General features: G+C 45.7%; 1 protein-coding gene across 7 annotated transcripts in view; it reads right to left on the bottom strand.

Annotated features, from left to right (window-relative positions):
- Nucleotides 1-25,511, bottom strand: part of Metap1d (methionyl aminopeptidase type 1D, mitochondrial) — a 64,030-nt gene extending 38,519 nt beyond the window's left edge. For all 7 annotated transcript variants that reach the window (XR_009593921.1, XM_021659000.2, XM_060390462.1 and 4 more), the window contains exon 1: nucleotides 25,388-25,511. Coding sequence is in view for 6 of the 7 variants with exons in the window: in XM_021659000.2 (XP_021514675.1) it covers nucleotides 25,388-25,427 (40 nt within the window). In the remaining variant the exon portion in view is untranslated. The remainder of the gene's footprint in view (nucleotides 1-25,387) is intronic.
- Nucleotides 25,512-27,070: the final 1,559 nt, after the last annotated feature.

Here is a 27,070-nt window from a genome sequence, read left to right on the forward strand (position 1 = left end):
AGACAAGATTACAGTTTTAAGGGGGGAAAAAACCCAACTCCAAATGTATTTGTCTTGAAGAATGAAACCCAAACCCCAAAGAAAACAGGTGAAATTAGCCATTGAAATTACGGCCCTGTGAATCAACCCTTTGCCCCCTACATCTGGCAGCACTTAGCTCCCCCAGGGCATGCGTGGTGCCCTGGGGCACTGCTACACATGTCTGACCAGCCGGGTGACAACAAAGCACACAGAGGCTATAAAAAGAGACAGCAGGTAACCATCAGGCCTGCGAAAGGCACAGGCTGTCTGACAGACACACACAGGAACCAACTGGCTATTCCCATGGCTGAGCAGTCCTTGGCGGAGGGCTTTATCCTGGCACTCACAGTCTGCCTGTTTAAGTCACTGGGTAACTTCCGTGTTTTTATCAGGTCCGAAAATCCTCCCTTTTCTTTCAGATAATCGGTGAAAAGCATCAGAGGCGAGCTACATAAAGCTCCCTTGTATTCTTGCTAAAACCCATGCAGAAACTCAACTATACCGCTGTCTGGACCATTCTCCCAGACTGTGGAGGAAACAAAGGTACTGGATAATTCTGCAAACATTTTGGCATTATATTAAAAAAGAGACAGCATGCAGGAATGGCATCTTCTCCGTATAATCATTTTACAACTTAAATGAACATACAGTTTTAAATCTGACTCTCGCCTAGGTGAACATTTCATAATTATAACTGTGAAAACAGGCCCTGCCTGCCCAGAGCCTAAAGCCAAACCTCCCATGAGCAAGAGCTCCTGTTTTTCAAGACCACTGTAAACATAGCCAACTCGTTCCTTCCAAAGCGACCTGTGCAGTGTGGGAATGACTGCACCTCTCACACTAAGGCTTCATGGGGTACTGCCTCACCAAGAAGTAATTCAGAGCTGGACATGTTAGGGCTCAGGCAGGCTGGAGGGGAGACAGCTTGGAGCTAGTGGATCTTTCCAACCATTCTAAATCAAGATGCTTGTTAACACGCCTGTTTACACATAGGAAGCTGTGGGGGTGGCTCTGTATAGTCACAGCCTTCTGTGGAGTATTTATGAATCAGGAAGCTTTGAAAATGATGACTTGAGTTCTCCTAAGCTGTCATTCTGTTTTTACTCCTCAGCATAGTCTCTTGAACTATGCAACGGAAAGGTGTTTTTAATATTCGACGCACACACGTGCATACATGAATGCAGGTGAGTGTTTAATTGTAGAATTAAGACGTTCTTTAACAGAAGGATCGAACACAGTTAAATGTTTGGAAAAGCTAAACTCATTTCATTTTTAAGAATAAAAGAAAATGAAATGAAAGCTTGCTTAAGGAATAGAACGACTTCCTGTTAATTGGTGTTGCTCTCTTGCATCTAAATCAAGATAAAAGGCAGAAAGGTGATTGCCGACTCCACTTCTGTTGCTCCCAACTGCATTACAAAGCCCGACCCAGAGCTGGGAGGTGGCTCAGTGGGGAAAGCACTGACTGCTCACACATGGATGGGTGCCTGCATTCCGATTCCCAGCACTCACGGAAAAGCCGGTGCAGCCCACACCGGTAAGCCAAGGACTGGGGAGTGGGGACAGGCAGATCCTAGGGGCCACTGGCCAGCCAGGTTCAGTGAGGGAGCCTGTCTCAAAGAATACCCTGGAGGGCAATGGAAGAAGACACTTACCATCGACTTCTGGCCGCTACAGAACAGTGTGCACACCAGAGCACCCACACACCAGAATGGAAAAATCTTCCCATTCATCAAGCCTGAGGCTGGGGCTTCCGGGTTAAGGATACAACCAGGGGGCTGGGGAAGAACGACCCCCTTCGACATGGTAGCAACAGTGTGTCCACACATCTTTGGCCCTTCCTATTTACATCAGCATTAGTTCGTTCTCACTTCTGCGATTACAAAGGCCAGGTGTGGTGGTACATGCCTTTGAGCCCAGCATTCAGGAGCAGAAGCAGGTGGATGGTCTCCGTAGTGAGGGAGTTCCAGACTAGCCCAGGTTACATAGTGAGACCTTTTCTCAGAAAACAAAATTTTAAAAGTAAATAAACAGGCTTCCCTGTCAGTCTCTCCTGGTTTCTCTCTTTTAAGTTTTATAAGTAAGCAAGAATGAAAAGACACTTTTATAAATCGAGTTATTGTAGGTATACATTTGCCCTAAACATAAACATATTTTAAAAGAAAAGAACTGTTTATAATTATGAGCAGCTGCAAACTGTGGAGTCTGGTGGAGCATCTCCTGGCTTATTAAGGTCTGAACACACATGGTCTGTTATCTTTCTATTTTCAACTTTGTTCGGACCATGCTGAATCTAGACTCCAAGTTGTCTGTAAAGTTGTTTCAATAACAAACATGATTAAAAAGTCACATGCTGATTAGGATTAACTTAGAACATGCATGCTAAGTAATGCTTCATCACTAAGTTACACCCTAGATCAGTGTGTGTGTGTGTGTGTGTGTGTGTGTGTGTGTGTGTGTGGTGTTGTTTCAAGACGGTTTCTCTGTGAAGCTCTGGCTGTCTTGGAAATTGCTCTGTAGAGCAGACTGGCCTTGAACTCAGAGATCTGCCTGCCTCTCTCTGCCTCCCAGGGTGCTGGGACTAAAGGCATGCACCACCACCATCTGGCCTTCAATATATATTGAAAGATCATAGAATACACACACACACACACACACGCACACGCACACGCACACACACATACATACACTCGCTTATATGTATATATATATATATATATATACACACACATATATACAAATATGTGTATATATGTATTTATTTCCTTATTTATTTGGGTTTCTCTGTGTAGCCCTGGCTGTTCTGAACTCACTCTGTAGACCAGGCTGGCCTAGAACTCACAAGGATCCATCTGCCTCTGAGAATGCTGGGATTATAGGAGTGTGCCACTGTGCCTGGCATCAACAAATATTGTTAATACTCTTAAAATTCTGTTTTTGAGCCAAGTGCAGTGAAAAACCCAAAAGAAAAACAAAACAATTTTGTTTTGCTTTTAGACAATGTCTCGTTCTGTAGTCCATACTAACCCAGATTTCATTATGTAGTCCAGGCTGACCTCAAATATTCACAATATTTCTCCTGCTTCCATATCCCAAGAGCAGAGATTACAGACAAGACCCACTGTACCCAGCAATGTTAAGTTACTGAGCTGAATTCATATTCACAATGAGATTAAAAACAAGTGTTTCTTCCCTTTTCACTCCTAAGGAATTACTTTCCTACCACAACTTCTGATGTTTACATTTCTCCTTCTGTCAGTTCACAGCAAAACAAACTTACTTTTCTCTATAAATTTTCCTTCAGAGATGCTCATGACATTACTGATAAACCAAGGATCAGACTGCAGATTGCAGGCAGCATGGGGTCATTAAATAGACAGACAGACAGACAGACAGACAGACACACACACACACACACACACACACACACACAGGAGGGCAGGAGATCCAGCTCGCATATCTGTAAGACAGTCCACTAGAGAACAAGCACAGAGTTTCCGCTTAGAGCTCCGAGCATTTCAAAGGCTTTTCGAGCCAGAGCTGCAGATTCTCACGATGGCCCTTGAGGGCTGGAAGTCTGGCCCCACCTCTGCCGCCTGCTCTGGCTCCACTTTTGCAGTCTCTCGCTGCCCTCCAGCTACAGGGCCCCCTTTCTGATCCTCAGACACACTAAGCCCTTCTGTCTCCGTGTCTGCCCTTTCACCAGCTCCTCACATCCCGGGCTCATTCACATCTTTCAGGCCTCGGCTCAAATGTCACTTCATCAGTGGGGCCTTCTGGACCACTCTCTAACGTGGCTTTTACCCTCTTCACTGTGTTTCCCTCGAAGCTTTCCACTTGTACTGTAGTTGTGTTTATTTGCCCAAGTGTGTCCTGCTGGCTCTCCAGCAGAATGTGGCACCTTTGCTAAGTACCTAAACCACTTGGCCACCTGTGGGTGCAGCTGGAGGGCTCTGTCCCTCTCTTTCTTTAAGACTCTCTAGTCCCATAAAATTCCTAATACTGTGTACCTCAGCTTTCTTCTTTTAGAGTCTAACTTTAAATGTTCTGGGCTTTACTTTCTTGTTGGAAGAGCTATCCACACGCCAAAAGACAAGAGCAGGTTTTTGTTTTGCTTTGTTTGAGACAAGGTCTCACTATATAGTTCCTGGCTGGTCTAGAACTCACTACATAGGCCAGTCTGGACTTAAGCTAATAGAGACCTACCTGCCCCTGCCTTCCAAGTGCTGGGATTAAAGGTGTGAGCCACCACACTTGACCCATAACTACATTTTAAAGATAATTATACTAGCACAGGCAGGCGGAGTGCTGTGAGTGTGAGGCCAGCCTAGTCTGCAAAGTGGGTCCAGGTCGCCCAAGGCTACACAGAGAAAAGAAAAAAAAAAAAAAAAAGCTAATTATATGATAAAAATAAGGGGCTGGAGAAATGGCTCAGAAAGAGCTCTTGCTGCTCTTCCACAGGACCTGGGTTTGGTTCCCAGAACTCACTGGTAGCTCATAACTATCTGTAATTCCAGTTCCAAGGGATCTGATACCTTCCTCTGACCTCTGAGAATACCAAACACGACTGTGGTGCATATACATATCTGTAGGCAAAACACTCACACACACAAAATTTTGAAAATAATTCTGAAACTATAGGGGGGAGAGAGATGGTTTAGTTGGTAAAAGGTTTGTGATGCAATCCTGAGGACCTGAATTCAGATCTCCAGTGCCCAGTTTTCGAAAGCCACTAGTAAAAGCACACACCCATAATCCCGGCACTGGAGAGGCAGACAGGATCCTTGGGGCTTCAGGGCCAGTCAACCCAGATGAATTGATAAACTCGAGGCTTAATGAGAGAACACTTCAGACAGTAAGCTGGAGAGTGACTGAGGAAGACTTCTGACATCGATTCCTGGCCTTCACAGGCACGTGCACACGCATGCACAAGCATACACCCATATGAGCATGTACAGACACTACACCCTCACACACACATAAACATACAACACCACATGCAATCACAGACGCACACACAAATGAAACTATGAGAGGAGAGCAAAAAGCCCTTCTACTTTCTGTAGAACAGTACACCTAAGAAGGCAGATAAGGCTTTACAGAGATAACTGCAAATGTTTAAAAAGCTTAGGAAAAAAAAATCTGCGATGAGAGGGAGATGTTCATGAACTACCAGGAAATACACAAGTTTCCTCAAGGAAAGAACAGAGTTCAAACTCAGTAGCTGACTGCTTGCCTAGCACACAAAACCTGTGGGGCCAATTCTAGGATTCCTCTTTCCCCCAGACCCCTCCCAAAAGAAGAAAAGAAAAAAAAATTTTTTGCTTAAAACCTTCTGGCAGGCACAACAGTGTGTGCCTATGACCTCAGCACAGCAAGACTGCTGCCTGGTTGAGGCCAGCCTAAGTTCCAGAGACTTCCAGACTGGCCAGACTACAGAGTGACCCTGTCTCCAAACAAACAAGCAAAACTAGAAAACAGAACAGATTTTGGCAGTGATCCTTAGAGGCGAGAGCACGAGGAGAAGAGGAAGAAGAAAACGTGCGCCCGGAGGGGATCTACCGGACAGTATGGATGTATGGCGGTATGGCGTTTTCTGGACAAAAAAATCTGAGCTTCAGTCTGACAAGACTTCGGGAAGCAGAGGCACAACTCATGGAAAACAGGAGGGAGAGAGTCAGCAAAACTGACCCCTGAACATCTATTGAACAATGGTTTCTTCAATACACAAATTGCTAAGAAAATAAAGGGAAGGGAGAAAGAACCTAAAGATTGCGACTAAAGGCAAGCCAATCAAATTCAGTGCTTGGCTGTGTTTGCTTTTTGATTCTAGCAACTATTCTATGAAAAAGACAATCAAGGGAATCTAGACATTGACACAGTGAACATTCAGAATATTCTCAGTCTGTAGGGCTTACTGATGGTATGTGAGTATATGCACATTTAACACCCACACATTATATACATATGCATCTAACATACATATATGTGTATATATACACACAACACACACACTATGTGTGGTATGTTTGTGTGTTCACATGTATGTAGGATCACCTTTCTATTAGGATGTCCATATACATATGTGCATGTAAGAGACTCAAGTTTGATATAGTATGTCTTCCTTAATTGCTCTCCATTTTATTTTCTTAAGGATTTACTCTTATTGTGTGTGTGTTTGTGTGTGCGTGTGTCTGCGCGTGTGCGTGCATATGTAGGCAGGTGCCGGTGGAGGCCAGAAGAGGGCATCAGATCCTCTGGAGCTGGAATCATAGGCATTCGTGAACCACCCTGGGTGGGTTCTGGGAGCTGAACAACATAGGAAAAAACCAAAGCTGAAGTGAGAAATTTCGGTTTCTTTAAAAACACAGAAACGTTACAGCAATGTTTTTGTTTGAATCCCAGGTATGGGATACGAGGCTGCTTCAGATTGTCTGCAGCAGCTGACTGCGATTTGCCCAGTGCTCTAACAGGGGTGTGATTTTGCCAGCTGGGGATAGTTTATTCTGGGGACTCTTCAGAGGGTATGTAATACCAGAGCCCCAACAGGAGAGGCCGGGCAGCTGCTGCTCCTCCTGCTGCTGTTTGTTGCTGTTTGTCAGCTTGCTGGTTGCTGGTTGGAGACACTACCCTGATGACGAATATTAAGCTCATCCCTAGGCACTCGGCACCGCAATCAGCAGGAAGCAGTCTAACAATAACGACATGTCGTGTCCCACTCCCCCTATAGTCCCCCCCTAGAACCTTCTTTCTCTCCTACCTAGTGCTGGAGGTTGGAAGGGATGGAGTAGTATAGGAAAAGGAACCCACTGAATAGCCAAAGTCTGGCTACATAAAAGCTCTGAATCTATGCCACGTCCCCGTAGCCAAAAAGCCCTGCATTCTATTGGATATTTGCTCTGCCCTAGACACATAAGATTTAGGATGTTCTGTTTGGAACCCAAAAATTACTATTTCCATACATAAAACTTTTTACACAATAGTTCTTACATAAATTAAAGTCTGGTAAGCATGGGCGGGTCATTTTGAATCAGGCTTTATTCCTTAGCTCCCAAGTGTAAAACCCAAAGCTCAGAGATAAATTAACTGGTCAAGTTTAGATCCAGAAAGAACTGTGCTCTCCCAGCCTCTCAGATCTTGACTTTCAGTGTCCTGTTCCAGTACCAACTCCATGACAAGGCCTCGCTTTTAACATACCTGATCATTAGCTTTCAAAAGTTTGCTTCAAGTCTCACCAGAACCAAACTTGACCTTTGAGTCCTTCAAGAGTAACACGCACACATATAAGTGTCTGTGAGCCCAGGGAGTCTTAAAATGATCTATGTCAGGGTATAAGAGATAGTTTGGCATTCTGATAAAAGTGGAGGTGTTTATGGCCAAATCTCTGGGTCTGGCTACAAACTGAGAAACAGTTTTCATTTGATAGCACCTTAGTATAGGAATATGGCAGGGGGTCACCCACTCACAAAGATCACGTATCAGGGGCCACCACCCTTGGCCATGGTGAGGGTTTGGAGGCCAACTTTTTTTCTGACCAGAGAGGTCATTGGCTGGGCTTCATGGCTTTGGTTTCTCATAGCTCCTCTCATCTGTAAAGATGTCCTTGGCATCCACAGTTGGTAATGGTCTCAGCAGGTAACCAGAGAATGTTATGAGGTGGGTGTTTCTCCTGGCTACATTTATATTCCTTCCCTTTTTGGTATTAACCCAAGCATTCTTAATTTGAAGTAAGGGTGATTAAAGTAGAGATACACAGGTCCTTGGTGAGCACAGCCAAATGCCATAGATGGAATGCAGGACTTTCTGCATGCTAGGCAGGTGCTCTGCCACAGAGCCACGACCTCAGCCAACATCTAATTACAGAAAATATCAAACATACGCAGATTGGGAGGGCTTCACAGGGAACACTCACATTTACTACCTGGCTCTATGGCATTTCACTATTCTCCATCTTTATGGCACTTCTAGACCCCTCACAATCTTCCCATCAATCCATCTTTTCTGATGTTCTGTCCTTGAACTCCTGATCCTCCTGCCTCCCAAGTGCTGGGACTGCAGCCGTAGTCACACAACTACACCCAGATTTTCTTTTCCTCTTCTTTCAAATTGCATCTCAAGGTAAAATTAAAGATCAAGAGCAGCATGCCAGCCTTCCACCCCATATCCTGGAGCTGTAAGGCTTCAACACATGCTTACACATCAGGAGACAGGAGGTAAATTTTTCACAGTACATGCACGCACCATTTGGTGAGTTCTGACAGATGTCCAAACACCTACAAAACACAAGCTGCTACCAACATCCGGGTATGCTCTGCTCCCCCACCCCAGCAAACCCCCACCTCACACGGTACTTGTGGAAGTGGGGATCAGAGGTGGCCACGCTGATGGGAGAGGACAGGGCCTATAGCATGATTTTAACACTTCCCAGTGGGATAATGTAGGTCCGAGACATTCACTCTCTTTCTCAGAGCACATGAACACAAGAACAAAACTCCAGCCCCTGGGAGGCTATCCTAATGCTTTCCCTACTTGACTGGGTAACACATTTCCATTTCAAAACTTCTGAGTTAAACTGAAATGAAATTCGCGACTTCTGACTAGCTGCAAGAAAGTAGACATTTTTTTCCCTTAACCTTTTATCAAGGCAAAACCTACAAGAATACCTAGCATAGAGGAAAATAATCATGAAAGCATTTAAAGGAGACTAAAAATAATTCACATAGGAAATGCAATTATGTTTAATTACACTGGCTGGTAATATTCACCCTGCAATCTTAAAAACAAGTGTTTGAAACGTACTCTATGCAAGGAAAAGCCCCCGATGATTACGCAGCTAAAAAGTATATATTTGCTTAATATCCGAATTTTCATGACTCCAAATGTAACACAATCCAGGTCTTAGAAATTAATGACTATTATTTCTTCAACATGCAAGCAAAGCAGGAAGAATATCAAGGATATTCCTAGTCTATCTGAAAACTACCAACAAACGCCATCTTTTCTCCTATTTGTTTAATAACTGCTGTCACTCTTTTTGTAAGCAGCAATCAGAAGATGTCAAACAAATTCTGTCTTTGCTGTGAGCACTGATAGATGCCTCTGCTTGTTTTTATTAAAAACAAAACAAAACAAAAATGTTCCCCCCAGTAATTACCAGCCCCGGCGAAGGGGGGCCACTGCTGGATGTCCGCAGCCTCTGGGCAAGCGGAGATGCCGGGAGAGAACCACAGAGCAAATGCGAATGCCGGAACACATTTTTCTCCGGCTCCCTTGGGGATCCTGTGACTCTAGTCTTGGATTCCCTTAAAGGGAAAAGCAGGAGTACGCGTGGGGGCAGGGTGGGATCATGTTTATCAGTCCCAACAGTTCATCTGGGCCGAGGTCCAGGTAGTCTGCGTGTCTAAATTTGATGAAATATAGGCGCCACCAGGTAACAGTAGTGGTCATGGAGCTTGCCAGAAACCTGTAACTCAAAACTAAAAAATGAAATTAAAAGACTACTTAGGCAGGCAATTTCTTTCCTCGGGATGCAATAATTGCAAACTACAAAGTGGAAAGAACAGACAATGCTTTGTGTGTTCTTAAGGCTTCTTCTTAATGTAACGCAACATCTGGGCCAGAAAAATACACACAAATATTTTCCAACTTGCATTTGAATATGGAACTGGGATGTGTCAGCAGGCCTGCCCTCCCTTCCGCCATTCCCCACCACATTCTGGACAGTTGGGCCTGTGTGGGGAGCAGAGGCCGGGGAGGTCTTGGGTGTATCCGGAGGGCAGGTACATGGGGCAGCGGAGAGAGAGCAACAGCCTGACCCTGTCCTGTCAATAAACCCTAACCCCTACCCTCGGGCCCCGAGCTGCCTCTTCCCTGTCTAGCCTCTTCTGTAATTGCTCTAAAAATGACTCTTCGTTTAAAAGTACCTTTGTGTAAACACCCCACAGGAACTGACAGTCATCAGAATTAGCACTTGGTTCTAGTTTTTAAGAAGTATAAGAAAAGCCTTTCATTATGGTGTGACTCTGAAAAAAAAAGAAAAAAAAGAAAAAACATTCAACTGCTGTGCAAAACAATACTCTTTAGCTTTCTCTGCAGGTGACGTCAATTTTGACTTTTAAGACTGTTTACGATGAAACGTTCAATCTTTTGATTGAGTTATTTGAGAGCAAAGACAGAGAAGTGATTCTTTCCCCCAGAACCAGACTGCTTCTCTTCTAAGCACCCCACAGACGTGGTCTCATGTCCCCTTCCATTCCACGAGGCCACTCTAGAAGGTCTGAAAAGGATCCGTGTCCTTCCTACCTACACATGAAAATGCAAACAAACAAAAGACTGAAGCAGGGAGTCGATACGGTCTAGAGTAGAGGTTTATGTCATGTATGCTTGCGACAGACTCTCAATTAACCCAGGTTACACTGAGATTTTTGATGCACCTGAAGGTGACCTTGAACTTCTGATCCCCTTGCTTCGCCCCCTAAGTACCTGTAGTACAGGTATGTGCCACCACACCTGGTTTGTGTGGGGTTGGGGATTGCACCCAAAGCTCTGTGCTGGGCCACCAAGTCACAGCTCCAAGGCCCTGCTGCTGTTGCTTTCATTTTCAACATTTTTATTTGGTATTAGTGTGTGTGTGTGTGTGTGTGTGTGTGTGCGTGTGTGTGCGTGTGTGCACGCGCGCGCGCGTGTGTGAATGTGCTCAAGCATTCACTGTGGTGTGGATGTGGAGGTCAGAGGACAACTCCCAGGGGTCAGTTCTCTCCTCCACCATGGGTTGTGGGGATGGAACTCAGCTACCCAGGCAAGCGCCTTAACTCACTGGGCCACCTTGTTTTTAAGCAACAGATCAATTCAGTCTTGCAGACAAGGACAAAATACATTTTCATAGTTTGTGGCTTCAGATGCGTGCGTGTGTGTGTGTGTGTGTGTGTGTGTGTGTGTGTTTGTGTGTATAAATTTGTATCAACATAATTTTTTTGACTCCCTGGAAGCAATTCTCAGAGCCACTAAATTATTACTTTCCTACTCACAAAACAGGAAAGCCATTTGTTGTCAATTTTACAAAAGGCAACCAGACCTCAATTTTGCAAATCTCAGGTTCTCTTCTGATTGAGTATAGGCTAATTTCTGCCATTTAAAATGATTTATTTAAACAGCTCAAATTAAATAATTCTCTCTGTGGTGATTTTCGTTGTTATTGCTGAGGTACTGAGGTACATGCGGCAAGCAAGCACTTAGCCCGGCTGAGTCCTGCCCCCCTCCTCCCCCCCCCAGCTCTTTTCATTCTTTTTTTTTTTTTGAGAGGAGGGTCTCACTAAGTAGCTCACACTGTAGCCCAGCCAGGCCGTCAACTTGTGATCCTCCTACTTTAGCCTCCCAAGGAACTGGCATTACAGTCCTCTGTCACCAAGTCTGGTGCACTGGCTAGTTTTATGTCAACTTGCAAGGTAGGAACATGCCTGGGAAGAGAGACTTGGTTGAGAAAATGCCTGTGTAAGTTTGACCTCTAGGCACTGTGGTGGATTTTTCCTTTTTTTTTTTGTTAAGTGGTTGATGGTAGGCCCAGTCCATTGTGTGGTGCCACCCCTGAGCCGGTGGTCCTAGGTGCTGTAAGAAAGCAGGCTGAGCAAGCCATGAGGATCAAGCCAGTGAGCAGCACCCATCCATGGTTCCTGCCCCGCCTTCCCTGGATGATGCACTATACGCTGTAAGAGAAACCCTTTCCCTCGCCAACTGGCTTTCAGTCACGGTGCTTTATCTCAGCAATGAAAAAGTAACTAAGACCCCTGGCTCTCATCACCAAATGGCAGCGACAGAAAAGGAAGCCCCTTTGCTAGCCTGTTTTCTTCAGAGTACACTGTGCTCTGGAAGTGTCCCTTGTGGGCCCAGGTGTTACAGGCATGGTCCTCAGCCTATGGTGTTACTGGAATATAATAGAACCTATTACAAGTGGGGGCCTTGTGGAAAGATGTTTGGTTATTGAGGGTGTGTGCTTAAGTGAGATATTGGGACCTGTGTGTAACAAGCACACTCAAAAAAAAAAAAAAAAAGCCTTTTAGACATGTAAAAATAGCTTACCTAGGAACCCCACTATGCCCAAGACTGCACTGGATAACCAGAAGTTATCCAGTGATGTTATCTTGCATCACTCAAGATAACCAGACACGGACCTAGGACCCCCAGATGCCCACTGGACAGCATACAAGCAGAGACCAAGAGCAATGCTCTGCTCTGCGCATCTGGAGAGGCGCCACCTTGATCTGCCCAGCAGTTGCAGCGTCTCCCCCCAGGTCCTGACCATCAAATCAGTGACTACTATTAAAGATTGGACCCGACCTTCAACTAAGATGCGTTGCACAGGTGAGCAGCCTTGGGGAGATAGGCTCAGGCCTGTAATTAGGAATTTAGAGTGTGAACCTACTGGGCTGACCCTCAGCATGATAAAACAGAACTTCTGTTATACAAACTATGTGTATCTGCCTACTTGCTTGAGACACTGTGGTAGTTTGAATGAGAACGACCCCCATAGGCTATTAATGCCTTTGAATGTTTGGTCTGCAAGTTCACGGAACTGTTTGGGAAGGATTAGGAGGGGTGGCCTTGCTGGAGGCGTATTCCTGTGAGCTCATGTCATTCCCAGTTCCCACTCTCCTTCATGGTTGTCATCTCAGCACGCAGGCTCTCAGCTCTAGCACCACGCCTGTCTGCCGCCATGTTCCCAGTCATGACGGTAACGGGCTCACCCTAAAGGTCTCTGTGCTTTCCCTTGAAGCCTGACCCTTGCCCCAGGACCCCCAGTGTACATGTTCTCACCATTTTAGGACTCTAACCTCAGTAACCTTGTTCTTCGCTGCCATCAACCTTAGGGTCTTCTAGAACGTTTCCTCCTCCAATCCTGTAAAAGCCCAGTGGGCAGCCTATCTCGGGGACCCACATTTCACCGTGAGTGCCTGACCAGAGCCCTTAACACGTGTGCTACCCTGCCTTCTCCTCTTCACCTTCCTATGCTGAACCTTCCACTAGGCTGCAAGCTCCCAGGGGACAAGGAATGTGACCATTTAATCATTGCAGGAAGGTTTTCAGGACTTGAAGTTTCCATCACATCAGAAGTAGCTAAAACCCTTGAGAGCTATTTAGCTGGATATCTGTCACTGGGTACAGAAAAAAAAAAAATTGAAAATTAGATCAAAGTTACTCCATAAAAGTGATTAAACTGGGGTAAAATGGAAGAAGACAGACTATATCTAAAAACAGTGTTTCTGTTCACTTTTACTGCTTATTTATTTGTTTATTTACTTACCTTTGTGGTGCTAGGGACTGAACCCAGAGACAAATACTAAGCAAGTGCTCTACCACTAAGCTACCCCCTAGCCCCACATGAAGGCAGGAGCCTACAAGGACAGAGAAAACAGGAGAGGAGACCACAGGTTACAGAAAGGATCAGGAGAGGAACCATTCATAACATGTGTCAAATGGCTGAGAGAACCAAGGAAATGAAATAGTGTCTGTGCAGTGCAGAGAGGAGAGGTTTCTCAGGAACCAAGTGGTATCAGCAGCACTCCAGGCATAAGAGAAGGTGAAGCTGAAATGACAGGTGGATGGAACTGTTTAAAACACAGAAGCCAGCTGTCAGTGGTGATGCATGCCTTTAATCCCAGCACTCAGGAGGCAGATCTCTGAGTTCCAGGACAGCCAGGACTACACAGAGAAACCCTGTCTCCAAAACCAAAACGAAACAAACAAGCAAACCTTCAGAAGTCCCCAGATCTCAAAAGACACAAAGTGGGACGACTGACCTTTTACCATTCTGACCAAAGACACGGGAATTAGTGTCAGGGGAGGGTGAAATGGGAACTCTTGACTAGAGAATGCTAAGACAGTTGGACATCAGGCACAGTGATGTGTGTGTGTGTGATGTGCTTTCCAGTCCCTCTTTGACAGGTTTTTTTTAGAGATGGAATTAAATATTTGAGCTAAGGCTGGGTTTGTTTGTTTTTTTTAATATTTATTTATTTCTTTATTATGTATACAATGTTGTGCCTACATGTACACCTGCATGCCAGAAGAGGGCACCAGATCTCATTATAGATGGTTATAAGCCACCATGTGGTTGCTGGGAATTGAACTCAGGACCTCTGGAGGAGCAGTCAGTGCTCTTAACCTCTGAGCCATCTCTCCAGCCCTAAGGCTGGGTTTTTATCACAGGCAGAATGTTTGTCTACTACATTTGATGCTTTAGTTCCTCCCCAGTACTTCAAAAAAACAAACATAAGTTGAAAAGCTATCTGCAAACAAACAATACCTTTAATTTCTAAAAAAGTATGCGTCTGGGTGTTTTTCCTGAGCAGCACATGCATGCAGTGCCCTCGGAGGTCAGTAGAGGGCATCAGATCCCCTGGAACTGGAGTTACAAACAGCTGGGAGCCACCATGTGAGTGCTGAGAATTGAACCTGGGTCCTCTGGGAAAGCAGCCAGTGCTCTTAACTGTTGAGCCATCTATTCAGTCCACAAAATTCTAATTCGTGAAAATAAGTGGCAAGCACCTATAGTCTCCGAAGGCAATACTTTGCAACTTCTTGGTTGGGGTGTGCCGTATTTAAAACATACAACATGGGACCGAAGATATATTTTGGTTGGGAGAGTGACTGCCTGGTATACGTGAGGCCCTGGGTTCAATTCTCCCATTACACAAAACAAAACAAAGCAAAACAGTGAACCTACCAACAAATATGAATCATTTGGGGAAGCCTAACATAACCTCAATGTGATATAATATGGGAAGTGTAAACCTTTTTGCCGTGTGTCCATGTTTTTATTTTCAGTCGAGCTAAGGATTGACCCCTGGCCTCATGTATTGCTACATGAGCACTTTTATTACTGAGATACACCCTCATCCTTGTAAATATATGTGTTATAAACGCTCCATAGCCGTGCGTCCCTCCCACGGTCAGCCTCTGAGGCTGAGTGGTCTCTTCCTCTTCCGTGGTTTTCACTCTCACTTGTGCGGTCTCTTTCACCGGTGTCTCTTCTGCCCCTCATCAGAGGGGGACTGCCACACAGTGCTCCCTCACATCTTCACCACCCCTTTCTGCTCTCATCCCATCTCTCAGAACTGCCTCCTCATCCTCCAGTTTGAACATTCTGTCTTTGGCTGGTGGGGCCCTTTCTGCCTGCCTCCCTGAGCTTTCATCTCCTCAGACTCTTGAGACTTGTCACCTCTCCTTTCCCATTCTCTGGCTCCTGACCTGGGTCCTAATTCCAACCGTTGCTTAGAAAATCTGTTAAGGTGGTTGTGGAGACAATTGGGGCAGATGCATAAATGAGGGACATGGGGAGACCAGGTGGCCAGCCCAGGGTTCCCAGGCTTGAACTAAAGGATGGGGCCAGCGAAGCCTCTGCCAGAGGCCCAGTCCTGCTGCTTAACAGCCGGAGTGCCCACACAGGGGTGGCCTGGATAGGCTCTGAGAGTTGCCAGTTGGACATACTGACCTAGACAATAATTAGGTCACGTTCAAGGTCTGCTGCACAGAACAAGAAAGACAGCTTCACACAATGCTAAATCTCACCCTCACAGATTTTCCTTCCTAAATTTTCTAGTTTTGTGCATATGCTAAGAACTGAAAGGCAAATCCAGCCAGGTTCTGAAAACTGTAACACACAGAACCTTCGACTGAATGTTCTTTTGTGTGCTTTTGGAAACGACCCAGGTATTTGTTGAACACAGGGGACCTGGTAGGTATGCTTGATGAGAATCTGCACTGGGAAGGAATTTAAGATCAAGGTCAGGAGTGATTAATATACATGCAGGAAGTCATCAACATGGAGCAATATGAATCTCATTAAATCTTCAATAGCTTCCTATTGCCTCAAGGAACGGAGTGGTATTCTAATGATTAAAGCAATAACATTAAAGTAGAAAACAGCATTAGAAAATTAATCTGGCCCCTATAAAAGAAGCTACCATCAAGCACTAACCACCAAACCTTCTTCCAAGAGTCCCCTGAGCTGTGAATTTTGTTTAACACACTTGTCTCCTCCTTCCTGGCTGGAAGGCTTGGCTGAAACCTAACTGGTCATGGAGGCACTGGAGGCCCTTCTTTTTCTTTTCTTTTCAACCTAGTTAACAGATGCTGCTACCCACTGCTGCTACCTAGCTGTGTGCCTGGGCGCCCAGTGCTCACTGGCCCATGCAGTTTCCTCCTGCTGTGGCCCTCACTGTCTTTTCTGATTGCAGGGCCCTGCACTCCCTTCTGTAATCCCCCCACCGACAGCTGCTATGCACGGAACATGAGGGAGGGGAACTGACAGGAATTGTGTCGTGAGGTGCGTTCTTGGGGAGGTTAGCACCTCGAAGCAGCCAGTTAGCAGAGACTCTGGCCAGGTGTCTTCTACCCACTCCCACGGGAAAAGCAATACAGGCATCTTACTGCAATACAGGCAGGATACGTGAGGGCCTGAAGGCAGAGTTATCACAACTGAACAGAGAAAAACTGAGCTTGTTGTCTAGACTCTATATGTAAGGGGTGGTTAATCACCCTAAGGTGAGACTTCAATGATTGGTCAACTTTCTCTTGTCTGTGTAGGAGAAACCTTTCTTTTTCTTTTCCTTCTTTCTTCTTTTTTTGAGACAGGGTGTGTGTTGGTGTGTGTTGGTGTGTGTCTCTGTGTATGGTGTGTTTAGGCGGTCTCTCTAAATCAGTGGTTCTCAACCTTCCTAATGCTGTGGCCCTTTAATACACTTCCTCATGTTGTGATGACCCCAACTATAAATTTTCATTGCTATTTCATAACTACAATTTTGCTGTTATGAATTGTAATATAAACATCTAATATGCAAGCTATCTGATGTGACCCCCCCCCCTCAAAAGGGTCACAACCCACAGGTTTAGAATTGCTGTTCTATATAGTCCTGGTACTCACTATATAGATCAGGCTGGTCTCAACCCCAAACCCACAGAGATCCATCTGCCTCCTGCCTCCTCCTGCCTCCTCCTGCCTCCTCCTGCCTCCTCCTGCCTCTGCCTCACGAGTGCTGGATTTAAAGACAAGCAGCACCATTCCCAACTCTATAGGAGAAATCTTTAAAAACCATAGTCTGTATCAGCAGCTTCCATAAGGGCAAAAAGCAATTTTAGAAATGCCTGGTGTGTAGCTTCTGACCTGAACTATTCCCTCATGGGGGAGGAGGAGAACCACCTAAGACTCAGGAAGCTCTCGAAGTTACAGGGTTCCCAGGCCCCTCTGAAGGTTACATAAGCATGAAAGGAGACCCTTCCTCGGGGCAGCCTGCCTGTCAGGCAGGAAGCACCAGAGACTGCCGCCCCCTTCGTTAGGAATGCTTTTGAGTCACCTCAGCTCCTGTGGGTAGCCGAACAGGCTCACTGGTTCACAAGGCTGGGCCCGGTTCGAACTCTTTGTTCTGTCACTAGTGCCCAATCTGAGAAGAACAGAAGTTTGATCATGTCTCCCTTCAGGAGGGAGGAAAAAAAAAAATCACACAACAAAATGCCAGGAAAAATCACTTAGAAATGCTTAGAATCAAGATGGCTCTGTGGGTAAAGCTGCCTCACCAAGTTGGCTGACCTGAATCCAATCCCCGGGCCCCATGTGGCAGAAGGAAAGAACTGGCTTGTCCTCTGACCTCTACGGGTGCTCTGTGGTGTACAGAGCCTTAAGAACCAACAGCCATACACGCACAAGTATAAAGAAAAGTTCAAGACAAGAAAGGTACATCTATTCTTTCTATCTAAATGGTAAGGATTTTTGTTTGTTTGTTTGTTTTTGTTTCTTGGAGACAGGGTCTCATTAGCCCAGGCTGGCCTCAAACGTGCTGTGTAACTGAGGAAATCTTGAGCTTCTGATCCTCTTGCCTCTGGCTTCCCTGTATTGGGATCACATGTGTAAGGCTGCCCACCAGTCTATGGTGTGCTGGGGTTCAGCTTTGTGCATGTATGGTAGATGGGCACTCTAATTGAGCTGCGTCCCTAGCTAGCCCAGGCATGCTTTCTTCAAACACTGAGCATCCCAGTAAGGCAGGTTCACCACCAACTTACAAATAAACTCACAGAGGTGAATGAACACCTCCCAATATATAACTAGCATAACAAGAAAGCTGAAGTACCGGGACTCACACCCATGTAGCCTGACTTGAGAGCCATCATGTTTACTACTGTTTACAGCCTGCCTCCTACTTTGCGTGTGTGGTGTGTGTGGTTCTGGGGATTAAAGCCATGGCCTCATGCATATCAGGTTAAACGCTCTACAGACCTCATATTACTTTCATAATCAGAAACTATGGTGGACAGTACTTTCAACATAGAGTAAGAAACTCCTCCTCTTCCTCACTGTCTCGGAGGTAAAGGCTCCCTCTCCAGTTCCTAGGACACCCCCTCTGCTTTTCTTCCCTCGTCCAGGTGTGGTCTTTCTAGGAGGGCTCCTGATTCCCAGGCTCCCCAGTACCTCTTTACCATTTTCTTTTTTTTCCCTGCTTCCACAGATGACCATTCTGTGTTTCAAAAACAAAGCACTGGTTGCTCTTCCAGAGGACCCAGGTTCCATTTCAAGCACCCACATGGCAGCTCACAACTGCCTTTAAATCCGATGCCCTCTTCTGGCCTCAGTGGGCACTGAATACCTGCAGCACGCAGATATACAGGCAAACAACACCCAGACACACACAACTTAATGCAAGGGCTGGGGAGACAGCTCTGTCAGTAAAAGCGCCTGCTGCACAAGCATGAGGACCCAAATTCAGATCCCAGCACCTACAACAGATGGGCACAGATGGGCACAGTGGTACATCTGTCATGCTAGCACTAGGGATACAAATCCCTGAAGCATACAAGCTACTCATCCCAGCCAAACTGGTGAGCTTCAAGTTCAGCGAGAGACCCTGTCTCAAAAAATAAGGTGAAGAGCACCTGAGGAAGACACCCAACACCAACCTCTGACCTCCACAAGAGAGTGTACACAAGTGTTATGTGGCCAGACGTACAGATGCACACACTCATGTGAACACACACACATACAGAGCCAGCGCTGGTAGTGCACACCTGTGATCCAATGCCCAGGACACCGAGGCAAGAGAATCACAAGTTCAGGACCAGTCGGGGCTCAGTAGTGAGAGCCTGTCTCAAAAAAACAAAGCATATGCCCACAAAAATATATATACACATAAATGTCCTAAGCACCATTACTCATCTTTGCTAAAAAGCAGAAATAACACAAATGTCCATCAGTAGACAACGGATACACAAAACAGGATCTCTCTAGATCGTCTAATAAACATATTCCACACATAGAAATATGTATAGTTCACTAAAATAAGGAAGTAAAGTTCTGATAAATGCCTGAAAACTTCATGCTAAGTGTAAGAGGCCAGTCACACAATTCCAAAGTTACATAATTACATAGTTACATAAATACACAGTTACATAATTCCAAGTCCATGAACTGTCCAAAGTGCAGGCGGCTGTGGCTCAGCTGGTAAAGTGCTTTTCTAGCACACACAAAGTTTGATCGCTAGTATCACATAAACCAGGCAGGGTGACTCACACTTGTAACTTTAGCCTTTTGGAGGCAGGCACGGGAAGATTAGAAGTTCTAGGTCACCTTTAGCTATATATCAAGTCTCGGGACAGCCAGAGCCACACGAGGGCTTGGCAAACTGAAACAGAAGGCTAGTGGTTGCTGAGTGCTGGAGGGGACAGGCAAGCCAACTCCTGGTATTGGGAACAGACATATCTTGTGGTGACAAAAATTAGATCATGCTGATCATTGTACAACTTGGTGAATGTTAAAAACCACCATGTTATACTCTTTAAATAGGTGGGTGGTGATGGTGGTCAATTACATCTCCAGAAAATCCAGTTTCTAACAAAAGGAGGTCTCTCCCCACTTCTCCTTCTTCCCCCCAATTACACCCATAGTTCTCTACAATGGCTATCAACCATGAGTTTCTTTTCTTTCTAAAAATTTGCACCCCATCTCTTTCGACTTCTTGATGGCCAAAATTTATTCACTTTTACTTTTTTAGTTGCTCCCCCCACTTCCTCCTGAGAAATCTCTTGGGGCCCTGGCTCTCCGTATCTATTGAGTCCATCTTTGCCGCATTGGTGGCTCTTTTCCTCCCGAGGCCTCTTCAGGAAGCCACCAGCTCTGCTGCTCTCACCATTCCTTTTGTAGTCACTTCCCCATCCCTCTCTCACCTCTTTGATTCTGCGTTGTTGTCTAAAAGACTGCAAAGGCCATCACCAATACATTCAGAGTCCTTGAACAGTACATTAAAATGAAGACACCCTCTCGTTTCCCTGTCTATAACCTCCGTGGTCCCCACTGCCTATCTGATTACCCATGAGTTAGCCATCAGTTTCCCATGGCCAGATCCTAACCTGTCTTCATGTTCTATAAAACCTTCACATAAATTCTTTCTAAATCCTCTGTTCTGATTCCTGACTGTTGCTGTGTCCTGGGCGTGTGTCTACCATCACCTTGCCTTGACGCCTTTGGCATGCTCTCCCCACTTGCTGCTGACTGTGTTCTTCATCCTTCAGGACCTAGTTCAATTTTCACCCTAAGAAAGGCTTGGTGCCACACTGGAATCCGGAACGCCCAGTGTAGTTGCCGAGCTAATAAAGACTTTTTATTGGATTAAACCCATGTCCAATCAGTCTTCTCTGGTGAATACCGCATAACAGCCCTGGCTGTCTTGGAATTCACTATGTAGGCCAGACTGGCCTGGAACTCTCAGAGACTCACCTGCCTCTGCCTCCTGAGTGCTGGTCTGGGTGTATCTTACTGATAGATCAAACAAGATTTATTTGTTTGTTTAGTTTGGTATTTTAGACAGGGTTTCCCTGTGTAGCCCTGGCTGTCCTGGAACTCACTCTGTAGACCAGGCTGGCCTTGAACTCAGAGATCCACCTGCCTCTGCCTCCCAAGTGCTGGGATTAAGAGCATGTACTACCATGCCCAACTCAACATATATCTTTAATGCTCTTAAAATTTTGTTTTTGAGAGAACGTCTCATTCTGCAACCCAGGCAAGCCTAGAACTCACTATGTAGGCCATCTGCCTACCTCTGCCTCCCACGTGCTGGGATTAGTGGCATGCACCATCACCACCTGGCCCAGCGAGATTTCTTAAACAGATTTCTTAACGGAGCAAACACTCCAGGAGAAAAAACAAGAAGTAAAGGCTGATAAGGAATCTGAAAATATCATACTGGGGCTGGGGAGTCGGCTCAGTAAGAAGAGGGCTTGCTGTCCAATCATCGAGATATATGAGCATGATCCTAGCATCCAAGTAAAAGAGCAGAGCTCCACAGCATGTGCCTGTAACTGAAGGGCAATGGTAGGAGGTGGGGATGGGCAAGCAGAGACAGGAGGATTTCCAAAGAGAGCTCCATGTTCAGGGAGAGACCTATCTCAAAAAAATAAGGTGGAACCAGGGCTGGTGGTGAGACCTTTAGTCTCACTTGCAAAGCATAAGCAAACATCTCTCTGAGGTCTCGGCTAGCCTGGTCTATACAGGGAGGTCCAGGACAGCCTGGGCTACACAGTGAGACAGAGACTATCCTTTAAATGCGGAAAGTAATAAAGAAAGACTCCCAATGTCAGCACAGCTAAGCACACCTGAATGCACATACCCATATATGCGTCCATCACACATAGACTCAAAAGTTTTCAAAAGCCACACTGTACGCTTTAAATGGGTAAATTGTCTGATGAGTTTATTATACAGCAAATATGCTGCTTTCTTAAAAAAAAAAAAATGCCAATAGCCGGGCAGTGGTGGCGCACACCTTTGATCCCAGCGCTTGGGAGGCGGAAGCAGGTGATGTCTGAATTCAAGGCCAGCTTGGTCGACAGAGTGCGAGTTCCAGGACAGCCAAGGCTGTACAGAGAAACCCTGTCTCGAAAAGCCAAAGGAGAAGGGGGGGGGGGAACTGTGCTGCTGGCAAGCCTGTAAGACATTTTCTTAATTAGTGACTGATGTGGGAATGCCCAGCCCATTGTGGGTGGGGACACCCCTCACTGGTAGTCCCGCTTCTTTAAAAAAGCAGGCTGAGCAAGCCACGGGGAGCAGGCCAGTAAACATTTTCCACGGCCTCTGCCTCAGCTCCTGTCTCCAGGTTCCTGCCCAGACTTCCTTTGCTGGTGAGCAGCAATGTGGAAGCATAAGCCAAACCACAGTGAGGTCTCCATTAGTCTAGAATACACAAGATCCTGTCTAAAATCAGAACAACCCCTTTCTATCATACAGCATAACTGCCATAAGAATTCCTTCTGCATTAGCAACCAGTCAAACATGTGAACCAACCAGCTGTCAGCCTTAAGAGAAAGCAAATTAACCCCCTAGGTATCTGCTCTGTAGGACCTCCTGAGAGGTGTTGGGAAGTGAAACCATGCACCAGTTGACTGCGCGGCTAAGTCAGAGAACAGAGGTCTGATTCAGAAGCAGCTAGAAAAGAGTCATGGCACCCCACAAGGTTTATCAGACAGGCTGAGAGCCGAATGGATTCACAGTTTGTATTGCTGGTGGAAGTAGGAGCCCCGGTCCGAGTCCATAATCAACACGCTTCCCTGAGCTAACATCACAGGGCCTCCCCAACCCCTGGCAGCATCCAACCGAGAATCCAGAAAGTCTCCAACTCGCCCCTGTCAACAGAGCAACAGAGGACAGAGTCCATCTAGCTGGCTCCCTGTCTTCGTGTTAAGTTTTACTGGAACAGAGCTATGCTCACTTGCACTTGGTAGAGTGAGTAACTGTGACAGATTGTATTGCTCAGAAAAGCCCAAGACTCTATCTGGCCTTTTCTGGATTCTACACTGGCGTAAAGTCCCCTCCAGTTCCCCTAGCAATACGGCAAAACCCAAAAAGATCTGTTTCTAACAAAGATAATACCAAGCCTGGCAGAACCAAACTACCTGCCTGACACTCAATGTACTTCAAAGAAAAAAAAAAAAAAATCAACATAATCTCGGAAAGATATCATCCATATTCAATGTGTGACATATTCAATTAAATACTACATGAGATGTGAAGCAGTAAAGTGTAACCAATAATAACAAGCAGCAGCTAATAAGACAGGCTGTGGAGTAACCCAGATTTCAAGTGTTTAAAACAGCTCGTATGGGGCTGGAGAGATGGTTCAGCGGCTAAGAGCACTTGCTGCTCTTGCAGAAGACCTGGCCGGTGAAAACTGCCTGCAACTCCAATTCCCAGGGATCTGACTCCCTCTGGCCTCCTCAAGTGTCTGCACATATGTGGTGCACATAAATCCATGCAAGGATACACACATGCACATAAATAAATAAAGAAATCTTTAAGTGGTTATGTTTACTGGGTGTGTTGGCACATGCTTGTCATCTCAACCCTTTGCAGAAGGCAGAAGGGCCAGGAATTCAAGCCCACCCTACATAAGGTATTGTTTCATAAAATAAAATGCAACGGTTGTTAACAAAAGTGTGGTCAAGCACGTAAAGCTGAGGAGTGAATGGCTGGGAAATCTGAACAGGGAAACGGGGCATGGGGTGAGGGGGTTGCCAGGCCCAGGAGGGAGGGTCACACCTCTAATCTCAGCACAGGGAAGGCAGAGGCAGGAGGACCAGGAATTCAAGGACAACTTGGGCTACACGAAACATAACCCCAAGAAAAAAAAAAAAACAAAAACAAAAACAAAACAAAACAAAAACCCAGACCCCAAAGTCAAATAGCTACATGGAAATTCTAAAAGTTAGTACAATATATATGAGGCTGAGTGGGATTCTCAGCTTTATGTTTTTGTCTTTGTTTGTTTGTTTCTTTTATTCCTCTTTGATGCTGGGGATGCAACTCCAAACCAAGGCCGCAAAGGTGCTAAGCAAGAGCTTAACCACTGAGCTACACTCCCAGCCCCTAGACGCATCTTTCAGAGATACAAAGTAAAAAAAAAAAAAAAAATCCTCAAATGAAATGATATGCCTCAGACATACAGTTTGAGGATGGCAATGTGTAAGGCAGAGAAGAAATGAGTGTCTCTGAGCACTTATCTGTTTATGGTTTATAGCAGACAATGCATATGCAGACGTCTCTGCTCCATTTTCTTTTGTATGTTTGAAATTTCTTGTATCAAGAACATTTCAAAATAATACAATCTAATCTTCACACCAACGGGCTGTTTTAAATGTAAAAGATTATTCAAGTGATGCTTTGTGCACATATAATGATTGACCCATCTCTGCCAAAATCTCTAAAATATGTAACACGACGTTTTGAATGGGATGAGAAGATGGGCATTTCATAAAAACTGAGTATTTTATTTCACTAAACTGTGAACAGTGTATGCCATTTTCTGGATGCATTATAAACTTAGATAGCCATATACACACAAATACATGAGTATCTGATTTCACAAAAGGGGGTTATATTAAGCTAAACTGGGCAGTGAGGTGGCTCAGGGGGTAAAGGCGCTTTCCACCAAGCCTGATGACCTGAGTTTGATCTCTGAGACCCAGATAATGGAAGAATTCCCACAAGTTCTATGACCTTTGTATGCTCTCCTTGGCATATCCTTGAGCACACACTTACACGATAAATAGACAAACAAATACATGTGATTTAAAAAATAAATAATTGTACTACAACTTGCTTTTTCCAAATAATATATTTTGGGGACACCATCATCATGTCAATGTCAACCTTTTTTTTTTTTAACACATCCTTACATACATATCTGATTTCACAAAAGGAGATTGTAATAAGTTAAGCTGGGCTGGTGGGATGGCTTGTAAGGCATACAGTAAGTATATTATATGCGTATAGTATGAAAATATTTACCTTCTAAAACCGTTCCAATGTGCCTGGAACTTAAATAGCCCCTTAAGTCGATGGTGCTCCTTTTCCCTCGTCCCTGAACCAATTTCTGAGTTCCTTCCAGGAGAATCAGAACCTAACACTAATTCAACAAAGATTCACTGCAAACGCATCTGTTTAGAATGACCCAGACATTATTAGTTCTCTTAAGTCATCACACGAGTAATCACATTTTACAGTTTTCTCAAAAAGTCATGCCAATGCAACAGCTTTAAACCGAGTGTCCAGGCGCATTTTACAGTCGTCGCTGATCTGTATGTTTGTAACACTAACCACACACGCGAAGTTGGGGAAGAAAACTTCAGGCAACGACCCGGCAAATCTCAAGAACTAACCACTGAGCGACATGGTCCAGGTAAGGAGTGGACAAATGTGTCTGTGTTTCTGCAGCGTGCAAATGTGTAAAATCGTGTTGCGAGGGTCTGACTGAAAGTACGCATTTGCGTACCAAGGCCACGTACAGATGTGTCTCTGGGCGCGCAGCCCAGGAGCGGTCGTGTTTCGATCGCTTACCTCCGCGGACGAGCAGGTGGACGCCGATGGGCGCCGCCATGTTGGCTCCGGTCACGTGGACGGGAGAGCGCCTCGAAGCTCCGCCCACTGGAGGAGCAGCGGCACCCAGGTCCGGAGGCGGCGGAGCGCCGGAGCGAGTGCGCGTGCGCGCGTGAGAAAGCCGGCGGGAACCCGGGCTAGCGGGTGGCTCCCGTGCCGAGGCCAGCAGCTCCTCCCGCGGCCAGCTCGCTCACACCGCGGGAGGCTGGCTCCGGCCGCAGCTCTCGCTCTGAGCTCCCGCGCCCGTCCGGGATGGAAGAAAACTGTCAGGTAAGTTGATGGCCTCCAGTGTTGATAGCATCAACCTTTTGGTGCGTGGAAACGTGAAGTTGGGCGGGAAAAAGAACACAATTTAGTGTGCAACCTAGCGCTTTCACTGTCTTCCGAATTATTTCCCGGCAATTAGTTGAAAGGTAGAATTTGAATCAAAGTGGTCAGAATGTCAATTACTCCGCAGAGACTTCGGGATAGGTCAGCTAGGACACCTGTGTGCCCCAAGCGAGTATCCTCAGGGGATTTCTCTTTCCCTGATGACACTTCCGCCTTGGCAGTATTAGCTGATGTTATTCCTAAATTCGATTTTGCACAACCAACAGAGGAGCCCTATGAAAAGCCAAGCGAGGCAGCTGAAGTATCTTCGATGATTCTGTTGCCCGTTTTCACCCCTCGTTCCTCTGTGCCCGACACAGAACGTGATAACCCAAGGTGTGTATGGTGAAGAAGCCCAAACTGTAGCGTAGCAGTCAAGATGAGTAAGGATTCCTTGGGAATGTGTGGATGTCTTTCAAACGAGTTTTAAGAATCCACATGCTCAACCGACGTGGTGGTGCATACCTTTAATCCCAGAACTCAAAGAGAGCCTGGTCTACATAGTGAGTTCCAGGACAACCAGAGCTACAAGATAGACCCTTTCACAAGACAAAACAATACACCAAAACAACAACAAACAAAAGAGTTCACACACTCAATGGAAAGTTGGACCATTCAGAAATGAGCAAAGGGAAAAGCACAACCCCCCTCTCCCCACCACCACCTCAGCTTACCACAGACCTTTACTCCAGACCACCTTGCCTTTAAGTGGAGTCATGCGCTCTTAAGACTTGCCCTTTCTACTCAACGTAAACCTCAAATCTGAGAACACTAATCCAAACTTGCTTTTTTTTTTGGTTGGTTGGTTGGTTTTCGAGACAAGGTTTCTCTGTGTAGCCCTGGTTGTCCTGGACTTGCTTTGTAGACCAGGCTGGCCTTGAACCCACAGAGATGCTCAAGCCTCTGCCTCCGAGAGTGCCGGGATTACAGACGTTCTCCACCGTACTTTCTTTTTGTTTGAGAATTTCATACATGCATATAACGTGTTTTGGTCAAGTCCAACGTTCACCCCGCCACCTCCTAGGAGCTCCCCCCAGCCCTCTCCTCCATCTCCTCTCCATCTCTTCTACCACGTTTCCCTCCCAATTTCATGTGCTTTTTTTTTTTTTTTTAAACCCACTGAATCCACCAGCATCAACTTGAATGTAGGGCCATCTACTGGAGCACAGGAATCCTATCAGGGGCAGAACCTCCCCCCTGCACCCCCCAACACACACACACACATCCCAGTAGCCATTTTGAGATCTTGGCTAGCTAGGTCTTAGGCATAGCCAC

Source organism: Meriones unguiculatus, chromosome 8, assembly GCF_030254825.1.
Source record: "Meriones unguiculatus strain TT.TT164.6M chromosome 8, Bangor_MerUng_6.1, whole genome shotgun sequence".
Classification (NCBI taxonomy): Eukaryota; Metazoa; Chordata; class Mammalia; order Rodentia; family Muridae; genus Meriones; species Meriones unguiculatus.